Source organism: Dreissena polymorpha, chromosome 16 (genome assembly GCF_020536995.1).
Source record: "Dreissena polymorpha isolate Duluth1 chromosome 16, UMN_Dpol_1.0, whole genome shotgun sequence".
Classification (NCBI taxonomy): domain Eukaryota; kingdom Metazoa; phylum Mollusca; class Bivalvia; order Myida; family Dreissenidae; genus Dreissena; species Dreissena polymorpha.
In genome coordinates, this window is record NC_068370.1 from 5,501,041 (window position 1) to 5,513,849 (window position 12,809).

General features: G+C 36.9%; 1 protein-coding gene across 1 annotated transcript in view; it reads left to right on the forward strand.

Moving 5' to 3' along the window:
* LOC127862900 (actin-binding protein IPP-like) overlaps positions 1-12,809 on the forward strand; it is a 35,148-nt gene that overhangs the window by 19,305 nt on the left and 3,034 nt on the right. Inside the window, exons 7-9 of the mRNA XM_052402174.1 lie at positions 2,563-3,115; positions 10,046-10,215; positions 12,587-12,807. Coding sequence (XP_052258134.1) covers positions 2,563-3,115; positions 10,046-10,215; positions 12,587-12,807 — 944 coding nt within the window. The remainder of the gene's footprint in view (positions 1-2,562; positions 3,116-10,045; positions 10,216-12,586; positions 12,808-12,809) is intronic.

Consider the following 12,809-nt stretch of genomic DNA (forward strand, 5'->3'; position numbering starts at 1 on the left):
GGGCGCTTTGTAATCTTTAAGAAAATCAAATTAAATTAAAAACTTTCTTAATAGGTTCAAGTTTTATGGGCTTAATTTCAAATTCTAAGATTGGGCGCTTTGTAATCTTTAAGAAAATCAAATTAAATTAAAAACTTTCTTAATAGGTTCAAGTTTTAAGGGCTGAATTTCAAATTCTAAGATTGGGCGCTTCGTAATCTTTAAGAAAATCAAATTAAATTAAAAACTTTCTTAATAGGTTCAAGTTTTAAGGGCTGAATTTCAAATTCTAAGATTGGGGGCTTTGTAATCTTTAAGAAAATCAAATTAAATTTAAAACTTTCTTAATAGGTTCAAGTTTTATGGGCTTAATTTCAAATTCTAAGATTGGGCGCTTTGTAATCTTTAAGAAAATCAAATTAAAATTAAAAACTTTCTTAATAGGTTCAAGTTTTAAGGGCTGAATTTCAAATTCTAAGATTGGGGGCTTTGTAATCTTTAAGAAAATCAAATTAAAATTAAAAACTTTCTTAATAGGTTCAAGTTTTATGGGCTTAATTTCAAATTCTAAGATTGGGGGCTTTTGTAATCTTTAAGAAAATCAAATTTAAATTAAAAACTTTCTTAATAGGTTCAAGTTTTAAGGGCTGAATTTCAAATTCTAAGATTGGGGCTTTGTAATCTTTAAGAAAATCAAATTAAAATTAAAAACTTTCTTAATAGGTTCAAGTTTTAAGGGCTGAATTTCAAATTCTAAGATTCGGGGCTTTGTAATCTTTAAGAAAATCAAATTAAAATTAAAAACTTTCTTAATAGGTTCAAGTTTTAAGGCTTAATTTCAAATTATAAGATACTGATTGGCAGCAAACAACATTGAACTTGAACAGACTGCTAAATCCCCTGCATTCTGTTCTGGTTGTATGCTGGCTGCATATAGCCACTTTAACCCTTTGCATACTGGCAAAATTGTCATCTGCTAAAATGTTGTCTGCCTAATTTCTTAAATAAGCATTTTCTTCGATTTTTTTTCAAATAATATTATCAGAATAGCAAACAGTTTGGATCCTAATGAGACACCACGTTTTGTGGCGTCTCATCTGGATCCAAACTGTTTGCAAAGGCCTTCAAAATTCGGTTCCTGCACTGAAAGGGTTAACTTTGCTTCTGAGCTGGAAATAGTTAAAATTGTGTTAAAGATTTGAGACAATAGATGCTTTCACTAAAGAGAACCATAGTTGAAACTACTCTTAAATATTATCCATTAAATCCACTAGGATATAACATGTTTAGCAAATTCAAACTTTCATACAAAAGAAAGTCCAATGTGGAAAGCCTGTTCAAGGTTATCAAAGGTGGTAATAATGAGTTTTGCAATTATTAAACTATGTTTGAAATTAGGTAATAACATTCGCACGAAAACACGATAACATGTTTACTCCTTATATTGTAAATTGATCTTTCTTCGAAATGATTATAGTTTGTATTTACTTCATGCTGTTATTGTATACCTTTGTAAATGATGATGAGCTTGACATGCTTAAGTCTGAATAAATGATTCTGTTCTGTCGGTAATGTGCTGACTATTGTATCAGTCACAACGTTGTAGTGTGCTGTACTTTGTAAATGATGTGTGACCAATTTAACATAGGTGTCGAAGTTGTGTACAAGATTTGTGACAGTTGTGCTTGCAATGATATGTTTCTTATTGGATATATGACGTTTTTACTTTCATTGATGAGCATCATATTGGATGTACGACATTTTTACTTTCAATAATATAATATGAAACCAGTACATACTGGATATGGGACATGATTATGTTCAAGTTGAGAAAAATACTATTTTACTTAGTTAGATTTTGAAAAAGTTTTAGATAAACATTTATTTTTTTAATGTAAAGAATGTGGTAAATTGAACAGCATTCATAAAAAGTGAGTTGGGGATAATATTCAAATGGTTAAATGTTTATTAAAAAAATTATATAAATAACATTTTATGAACACCTACAAGATATATTTGATTGTTCTTGTTTCTATTAAATACAAGTAAATCTTAGCCAGTTTACAGCCACACAATGTAGGATATGATAGCATGTGTCATTTCATATAATGCTTCATTAAATAAGATTTGGAATTTTGTTATAAAGTGTACATTTGACAAGCTTGCTTATAAATTCTCAGGACAAGTTTTATTAATAAAACATTGTATGAAAGGATAACAATTGTCTGATGTTTTTATAACATGCTTTAGAATAAATTAAAATTGTGAAACGATACAAACAAATCTTTTTTGAATCCTACAAGTTTTTATTGACAAAGTTTTAAAGCATTTATGTTGACAGCATAATTTCCAAAGTATAATGTTATTGTATCGGTCAATCAAAGATTTTAAATCAAACAAATATTCTAAAAACATTATCTTATGCTGTTATAGTTTAAAATAAAAAAATAAAACTCGAGGTTAAGCATGTGATAAATTAAAAATAATACTTTTGTCAACATACTTATTACTTGTAATAATTTTATTCTGTAAATCTATTTAGTGAACGTATATTTCAAAGGTAACATTTTTTATAATTTTCAGCTGCAATTGATTGGATATTACACAACTCTCAGGAGAGAAGGAAACACATATTTGATGTTATGGCCCCAATAAGGTTCCCAATCATATCCGAGACCCAATTAGAACGATACATCGCCTTGTTAACAGATTCTGACCTCAGTATTAAGGTCACACTCCAGAAAATTGTGAGCGATTTCCGAGCCGAGGCCAAAAAGGTCAGTGGAGAAACCGAGAAAAAGTTCTCAAAGAAACAAAACTTGAAACCCTACCACCTTGTACCAAGACAATGCTCGAGGAAAAATATCTATATTTGTGGGGGATTTTCACGGCCTCGAGGTGGCAGATGGAGCGATGCAAAGACGCTGAATCTTGTAGAGCGATATGACACGTTCTATGGCACATGGCACGACTGTCCAGGTTTTCAGTTCAGTCGAAGTGCGTTAGGGGCAGGTGTGGTGAACAACATGGTGTGTGTAGTGGGTGGGGAAAATGACATGCTCATTCTTGACTCTGTGGAGACATATGATCCAGTGACGTACGAGTGGACCACCCTTGCTGGGCTGACCACACCAAGGTAAGAGAAACCAACCTTTTGGAGCTTTATTTTTGTTCTATGAAAACTGGGCTTAATGCATGTGTGTTATGTGTTGTACCAGACTAGCCTGTACAGTCTGCATATGCTAATCAGAGACGACACTTTCTGTTCTTATGGAATGTTTTGTTTAAAGGAAGTTTTCCAAACAAAATTTCAGTCTAGGCTGTGCAGATTTCACAGGCTATTCTGGGACAACACTTAACATAAATTCACATGTATTAAGGACGTATGCGGCAGTTTAGTTTCACGCAAATATTGTTTTTACTGAAACACCGGTTGCGAAATAAGTGCAATATATTTCGGATAATCAGATAAAAACTGTAAACAATGTTAGAACGAAAGAACAACAAAACATACTTAAAATGAACGCAAGGTAAACAAGAAATATCTTTAAAAAAGATATACGCCGTTGATTGTGGTCGATGTTTATGAACGATCAAAAGTTATCTCTATGAGATAAAAAGTAGCGGATGCCTTTTTCCTGCGCAGTTCTTAGCTACATCAATTACGGGGTGTTGCGCCAGATTTCGTGGCTTATTATGCTTTATGTGATATTATTACTCAGATATCTATATTTACAGAATAGAAAAACACAAGAAACATGAAAATAAACGAGTGCATATAGGTCAGCCGGCAATACTCGAATCTTATTTAATTGCATAATTATAGTATAGTGAATTATTGTGCTCATGCTTAATAAACTGGTCTAAATGGATAAATATTTCTAATTAATTTTATCAAAATTGGTCCTTATCATGCCAATGTTGAAACCATATTAAAAATCGATGATTGACATACTACAATAATATCGCCGAATATCTTTATTTAGTATCTTTCTGATCAAAACAGACTTCAAGTGCACAAAGTTTACGAGACGGCGTTTATATAAAGATTTCTGCAACTGACCGCAAACTGACAAACTGACCTTGATACCTTGCGGATTGGAATGCAATGCATTACAGTCACTACGTTATTGTCAGTAAGACCGGTGTAACACAATGATCGCAACCCCTTCTGCGAACTCCGACGATGAACTGTATATAAACAATGACTTTCACAAATAGCCGCTTATTGACCCGAAACCTCGCGGGTTGAAATGCAATGCAAGTAAGTACTAAATATGACAACATAGCCTTTAGTATAAACGCTTTTGCGCTGGTAATTCTCTGGAAATAAAAGGTGAACGCACAAACTGTATTTATGTCGAAAATTGATTGTAAAACTGTTCTATCTATTGAGCCTTTTCATTAGAGATAAAATTGTTTCATGCAGTAAAACAGTGTTACAAAGACGCGGATATGTTTCCAATGTTCTGGTGTTATACTCAAATCAGCCAATGGAATAAATGAAGTGTATTCATTCGTACCTAGCCGCGGGAAATTTTATTTGTGTATTATTGGACCTTACAAAGGTCAAGTCAGGGTGAAAAGCTGGCTTAATACAGCTTACGCCGAAAAAATGGACAGTTTTGTCCATGAAAATTAAATACCTTTGATATGCAGCCGTCCAACAGATAAAGCGTTGTATCAACGCGAAACAATATTTTGGGAAACTGCGAGGATTGCTTATATAGCTAAAAAATACATCTGATGTAAACATGAGCGTGGATGGTCGAGTGGTCTAGGCGGGAGGCTTTTTACTCCAGGAATCCAGGGGTCTGTGGTTCGAGCCCTGTTGAGGGTTACTTTTTTTTACTTTTTTGAAATTGTATTCTTGTTTTTTTACTGGAGATTTTAAGTTCAAATGTTTAAATTTACCAATATAAAGCATTTTAAGTATTTAATGACAAGCTTCACTACATGCCTAAATCTGTTGGACGGCCTCTTTAATATATTGTATACATCTTGTTTTCAGTTATTAACTGTATTATTATTATTTTATTCATATTGCTACACATAATTTGTGTTTTCATTATGCCCCCCTTCGAAGAAGAGGGGGTATATTGCTTTGCTCATGTCTGTCTGTCGGTCGGTCTGTTGGTCGGTCCGTCCACCAGGTGGTTGTCAGACGATAACTCAAGAACGCTTGGGCCTAGGATCATGAAACTTAATAGGTACATTGATCATGACTCGCAGATGACCCCTATTGATTTTGAGGTCACTAGGTCAAAGGTCAAGGTCACGGTGACCAGAAATAGTAAAATGGTTTTTGAATGATAACTCAAGAACACATACGCCTAGGATCATGAAACTTCATGGGTTGATTGATCATGACTTGCAGATGACCCCTATTGATTTTGAGGTCACTAGGTCAAAGGTCAAGGTCACGGTGACCCGAAATAGTAAAATGGTTTCCGGATGATAACTCAAGAACGCATATGCCTAGGATCATGAAACTTCATGGGTAGATTGATCATGACTCGCAGATGACCCCTATTGATTTTGAGGTCACTTGGTCAAAGGTCAAGGTCACGGTGACCCAAAATAGTAAAATGGTTTTCGGATGATAACTCAAGAACGCATACGCCTAGGATCAAGAAACTTCATAGGTAGATTGGTCATGACTTGTAGATGACCCCTATTGATTTTGAGGTCACAAGGTCAAGGTCACGGTGACCCGAAATAGTAAAATAATTTTCGGATGATAACTCAAGAACGCTTTTGCCTAGGATCATGACACTTCATAGGTACATTGATCGTGACTCGCAGATGACCCCTATTGATTTTCAGGTCAAAGGTCAAGGTCACAGTGACAAAAATCGTATTCACACAATGGCTGCCACTACAACGGACAGCCCATATGGGGGGCATGCATGTTTTACAAACAGCCCTTGTTTACATTTAAATCTACTTTTTCATTGGCATACAGCAATTCATGTACTAGTATGTGTTTTGACCTGCACCATGTACATGGTTTTCACTGTGTTTTTAAATTGTATTTTAATACATGCAGGTAAACTGCATTTGTGAACAAACGACCCTGGTGACCTATTGTTTTCTTTGTATATTTGTATTAAGTCGTAACTCATCAAACATTTAGGTAAATTTGGAAAAATTCAGTTAGATTCATGTTTAAAAAAAATAATTGCAGTCAAATTAAATCAGTATTACATATTTTGTGAGAAATAGAGGTTGTTTTCAACACTTTTCTCATTATTTTACTGTTGTTTTTATGTTATTACCTTATTGGTGAATTGTTATTGTGCTGAAATATGCTTGTTGTTCATTTGCGAATAAAAAATGAATAACACTGGTGACCCATGATTTTTATTTTATTTTTCTATCCACAACAGATGGTTCTACCTAAATACCAAAAATTATCAAATTCTAAGTGGAGCAAAATTTGCATTAAAACACCCGCGTATGTCCTTAAGCCAAATTTTCTCGGAACACGACTTATTAAGTTTTACAAACAGATGCTTGTCTTTTGACTAGAATGTTGTCTTTTAAGGGTTAAACCTCTGAATGCTCAGTACTTGTCAATAAAAAAATTGAGGTGACTCATTGATAGCTGTGTATCAGGAGTACCTGTCAATAACAATTTGTTTGGTAGGAGATTGGTTCATAGATAGTTGCCTATCAATAATTTAAATGGCCTTTTAAATGGCCATTTATATTGGTTTGACTATGGTTACTGAATACTTTTAAATCAAATATTTGGTTAGACTTAATTTGGGTGAAACAAGTACCTGTTGATAGATACTTGATGTCAATTAATTACTTAGTTGGGTTACACCAGTAGAATAATAGATAGAGATTCGTAAATTAATGGTTAAACAAGTAGATAGATTTTGTTAATGGAGCTACAAGTAAGCCTTTAGTCGCTTGAACCAAAAGATGGATCAAGTATTGAAATGGCCTAAAGTGGATTTATCCTGCAAATAGATATATGGCAATCAAGTATTCAGTCTTTAGTTGTTTTTTTGTTACCTGTTTAATATAACACAGTTATACAACTTCACTCACATACAATTCTACATGTGTATATGCTTTTGGGATAACCAAATAAGATTCGATGATTATGTAGTTCTGCTTTTTATTAGTCTAGAATTTCCCATGAAAGTTTGAAATGAGTTTCCAATAGGCTACTTCTATGAGTTTTACTTAGTCATAAATATTTGCATATTTCTTCGTACTTGAAATAATGTACTTCTTATGAAAGCAATCTATGTTAGTTAACTGCTTATTAAATTCAGTGTATTCACAATTGAGAGTTTCACATGTGGATATATTATGTCATATTGGTATGGATAATAAAATCATTGGAAAAGATACAAACAAGAATATTTTTAAATAATTATCCCCACGTTTTTTCGGAGAAAAAGTGGGGATATTGTGGTGATGTGCGTCCGTCCATCTGTCCTGGCCACCTGCTCCTCCTACACTATTTGCACTAGAACCTTGAAACTTACTTACATGGTAGCTATGAGCATATACATGTATGCGACGTTGACAGTGACGGAATTATGATCTGACGCCTGGGTCAAAAGTTATGGGGGGTGGGGCGGGGCCGGGTTAGAGATTTTCCTGCAACCGCGATTCAAAAAAGGCTCATAACTACTGTGTCCCTTCAGATATTGCTTTCATATTTGGTATGCATGTGTATCTAGACACCACATATCCATGCGCACATTTTTTTTTTTACCCCTGTGACCTTGAACTTTGGGTCAGTTTTTAGGTTTTGAAATCTGCAACCGCGATTCGAAAAAGACTCATAACTACTGTGTCCCTTTAGATATTGCTTTCATATTTGGTATGCATGTGTATCTAGACACCACCTATCCATGCGCATAAAAATTTTTTTACCCCTGTGACCTTGACCTTGAACTTTGGGTCAGTTTTCAGGTTTCGAAATCTGTTACAGTGATTCGAAAAAGGCTCATAACTACTGTGTCCCTTCAGATATTGCTTTCATATTTGGTATTCATGTGTATCTGGACAAGACCTTTCCATGCACATAAAAAAAATTACCCCTTTGACCTTGACCTTGACCTCGGGCCAGTTTTCAGGTTTTTAAATCTGCGACCGCAATTCGAAAAAGGCTCATAACTACTGTGTCCCTTCAGATATTGCTTTCATAGTTGGTATGAATGTGTATCTGGTCAGCACCTTTCCATGCGCATACAATTTTTTACCACTGTGACCTTGACCTTGAACTTGGGGTCAGTTTTTAGGTTTCAAAATCTGCAACCGCGATTCGAAAAAGGCTCATAACTACTGTGTCCCTTCAGATATTGCTTTCATATTTGGTATGCATGTGTATCCAGACAACACCTATCCATGCGCAAACAATTTTTTACCCTTATGACCTTGACCTTGAACTTGTGGTCAGTTTTCAGGTTTCGAAATCTGCGACCGCGATTTGAAAAAGGCTCATATCTACTGTGTCCCTTCAGATATTGCTTTCATATTTGGTATGCATGTGTATCTGGACAACACTCTATGGGCATAAAAAAATTACCTCTGTGACCTTGACCTTGAACTTGGGGCCAGTTTTCAGGTTTTGAAATCTGCGACTGCGATTCGAAAAAGGCTCATAACTTCTGTGTCCTTTCAGATATTGCTTTCATATTTGGTATGCATGTGTATCTAGACAACACCTTTCCATGCCCATAAAATGTTTGACCCCTGTGACCTTGACTTTGAACTTGAGGTCAGCGTTCAGGTTTCGAAATCTGCGACTGCGATTTGAAAAAGGCTCATACCTGCTGTGTCCCTTCAGATATTGCTTTCATATTTGGTACGCATGTGTATCTGGACAAGACCTTTCCATGCGCATCAAATTTTTTACCACTGTGACCCTGACCTTGAACTTAGGGTCTGCGTTTAGATTTCGAAATCTATTATGTGGTTATCTACCCAATCAGAAGAATTGCAAGCATTTTCATCGGACAAAGGAATTATTCAACAATGAAGCTTGTGTATTGAAAACACATATAGTGTTACACAGTAGTGGCGCAGAGATGTATTTAGTAGTCAATTGTTTGTGTTAACTCATCTGTGAAATGGTTTAGCTTATCCATCTAATGTTTGGGATTAAAAAATATTGGCGCAAAGGGACACCTGTATATGAGAGAAGAGATAGATTGCAGTCAAGCATAAAAAGCATGAGAAACTCATGGAATAGAGCCTCAAGAATCTATAAAAGGGCTGAAACTTTCAATTTGTTCAATTACACTTTTAGACTCATAACTGAAAATCTGTCAAAATGTTCAAGCGGGAAAAATGTGAGAAACAATTTAAAGCAAGATGGACTTTGAACAGGCACAGCAAAGGCAGACATGAAATTCAACATTTTAATTGTTGTGTACAAAATTATGATAGAAAATTTCTGAGACGCTAATATTAAGTCAACCATTTTACCTCAAAACATAACTTTTCCAAAACAGAAGCAGGAAGATTGGCTATAAGAGAGCATCTTCAGCCATCTCATAAGTCTTTCAATGAGAATGACATGTACATAATGGACGTCAGTGAAGTTGATTCAGTATTAGATTTGTTAGGAGAGCAGGATGAGGAGGAGAAATTAGTGTATAAATTTGCCCTCATTTGTTAGGTTATTTTACATTAACTTCTTTATACTGAACATCTCTTATGACAATACGGTCAATCTCAACTATGCATGGCCCCATTACCAACCCTGGGGCGCCCTTGGGTCAAACATGCGGCGTGGGGATACGCGTCGGCGTCAGCCTCTGCCGCGCCATTTCTAGTTAGGCTTTGCTCTGGAAAACATGGCTTAATGATGTGCGTAAAGTGTGGTCCCAGATAAGCCTGAGAAGTCTGCACAGGCTAATCAGGCTTTTCACTTTCCACATAATGTGGAATTTTACTACTTGGAAACTTCCTTTCAATGAATATTACCTTGAAAGCAAAAAGTGCTGTCCCTGATTAGACTATATTCACTTTAGGCAAATGCATCAAAGCATGTTGTCCCAGAGTTTGGCTCAATGATATTGTATGCCCTCAGGTGTGGTCTGGGTGTATGCACCATCGACAACTGTATGTATGCTGTGGGTGGCTGGGTAGGCTCTGAGATAGGGGCCACCGTAGAGAAGTACGACCCAGAGGAGAAGTGCTGGAGGGTGATAGCTCACACTAGGTCACTGAGATGTTGGATGGGATGTGTGGGAGATAATGGTAAATGATAGCTCACACTAGGTCACTGAGGTGTTGGATGGGATGTGTGGGAGATAATGGTAAGTGATAGCTCACACTAGGTCACTGAGTTGTTGGATGGGATGTGTGGGAGATAATGGTAAGTTATAGCTCACACTAGGTCACTAAGGTGTTGGATGGGATGTGTGGGAGATAATGGTAAGTGATAGCTCACACTAGGTCACTGAGATGTTGGATGGGATGTGTGGGAGATAATGGTAAGTGATAGCTCACACTAGGTCACTGAGGTGTTGGATGGGATGTGTGGGAGATAATGGTAAGTGATAGCTCACACTAGGTCACTGACGTGTTTGATGGGATGTGTGGGAAAAAATGGTAAGGGATAGCTCACACTAGGTCACTGAGGTGTTGGATGGGATGTGTGGGAGATAATGGTAATTGATAGCTCACACTAGGTCACTGAGGTGTTGGATGGGATGTGTGGGAAATAATGGTAAGGGATAGCTCACACTAGGTCACTGAGGTGTTGGATGGGATGTGTGGGAGATAATGGTAAGGGATAGCTTACACTACATGTAGGTATTTGAGGTGTTGGATGGGATGTGTGGGAGATAATGGTAAGTGATAGCTCACACTAGGTCACTGAAGTATTGGATGGGATGTGTGGGAGATAATGGTAAGGGATAGCTCACACTAGGTCACTGAGGTGTTGGATGGAATGTGTGGGAAAAAATGGTAAATGATAGCTCACACTAGGTCACTGATGTGTTGGATGGGATGTGTGGGAGATAATGGTAAGTGATAGATCACACTAGGTCATTGAGATGTTTGATGGGATGTGTGGGAGATAATGGTAAGGGATAGCTCACATTAGGTCACTGAGGTGTTGGATGGGACGTGTGGGAGATAACGTTAAGTGATAGCTCACACTAGGTCACTGAAGTGTTGGATGGGATGTGTGGTAAATAATGGTAAGTGATAGCTCACACTAGGTCACTGAGGTGTTGGATGGGATGTGTGGAAGATAATGGTAAGTGATAGCTCACACTAGGTCACTGAGGTGTTGGATGGGATGTGTGGGAGATAATGGTAAATGATAGCTCACACTAGGTCACTGAGGTGTTGGATGGGATGTGTGGGAGATAATGGTAAGTGATAGCTTACACTAGGTCACTGAGGTGTTGGATGGGATGTGTGGGAGATAATGGTAAGTGATAGCTAACACTAGGTCACTGAGGTGTTGGATGGGATGTGTGGGAGATAATGGTAAGTGATAGCTCACACTAGGTCACTGAGATGTTGGATGGGATGTGTGGGAGATAATGGTAAGTGATAGCTCACACAAGGTCACTGAGGTGTTTGGTTGGGATGTGTGGGAGATAATGGTAAGGGATAGCTCACACTAGGTCACTGAGATGTTGGATGGGATGTGTGGGAGATAATGGTAAGTGATAGCTAACACAAGGTCACTGAGGTGTTGGATGGGATGTGTGGGAGATAATGGTAAGTGATAGCTCACACTAGGTCACTGAGGTATTGGATGGGATGTGTGGGAGATAATGGTAAGTGATAGCTTACACTAGGTCACTGAGGTGTTGGATGGGAGTCTGAATGTGATGTGGCGAATGTTATCATGCATTATAGCCCACCTCCACTCTTGAGGTGTTGGATGGAATGTGTGGGACATAGTGAAAGCTAGGCAACCCAGATTAAACCTGATGTATTCTGTACGATTGCCATCAAGTAGTCAGGTTTAATGTAGAATGTTTGAGGGCACTTACATTAGCTCTCTTGTAATATTATGTTCAGGTTACATGTACATTGTTGGAGGGCTCTTTAATTATCATCCTTGTAATATATTTGTGCAGGTTTATGTAGGGAACTTTCATTATCTACTTTGTAATATTATATGGAGGTTTAATGAAAAAATTTGGAGGGCTCTGTAATTAATTCCCTTGAAATATTATGTGCAGGTTTTAGGATTATTGTTTGAGGGCGCTTAAATTATTTCACTTGTAATATATTTGTGCAGGTTTGATGTCCATTGTTGTAGGGCTGTTTAATCGCATGTATATCCCTTATAATATAATGTGCAGGTTTGATGTACATTATTGTACGTCTCTTTAATTATATCCCTTATAATATAATGTGCAGGTTTGATGTACATTGTTGTAGGGCTGTTTAATTACATCCCTTATAATATAATGAGCAGGTTTGATGTACATTGTTGTATGTCTCTTTAATTATAGCCCTTATAATATAATGTGCAGGTTTGATGTACATTGTTGTAGGGCTCTTTAATCGCATGTATATCCCTTATAATATAATGTGCAGGTTTGATGTCCATTGTTGTAGGGCTGTTTAATTACATCCCTTATAATATAATGTGCAGGTTTGATGTACATCGTTGGCGGCTGCAATGATCTGGGTGATGAGCTCACCTCTGTAGAGAGCTTTAATCCGGTCACCAAGGAGTGGGCAACTCTGCCCGACCTGAAGACCAAGAGATCTTACACCGCAGTTGCGGTTCTTGATGACTGCCTGTACGCTGTTGGTGGGTGGAATGAAACTGATGGAGCTCTTAATAGTGTGGAGAAACTGGACCTTGCAAAGGT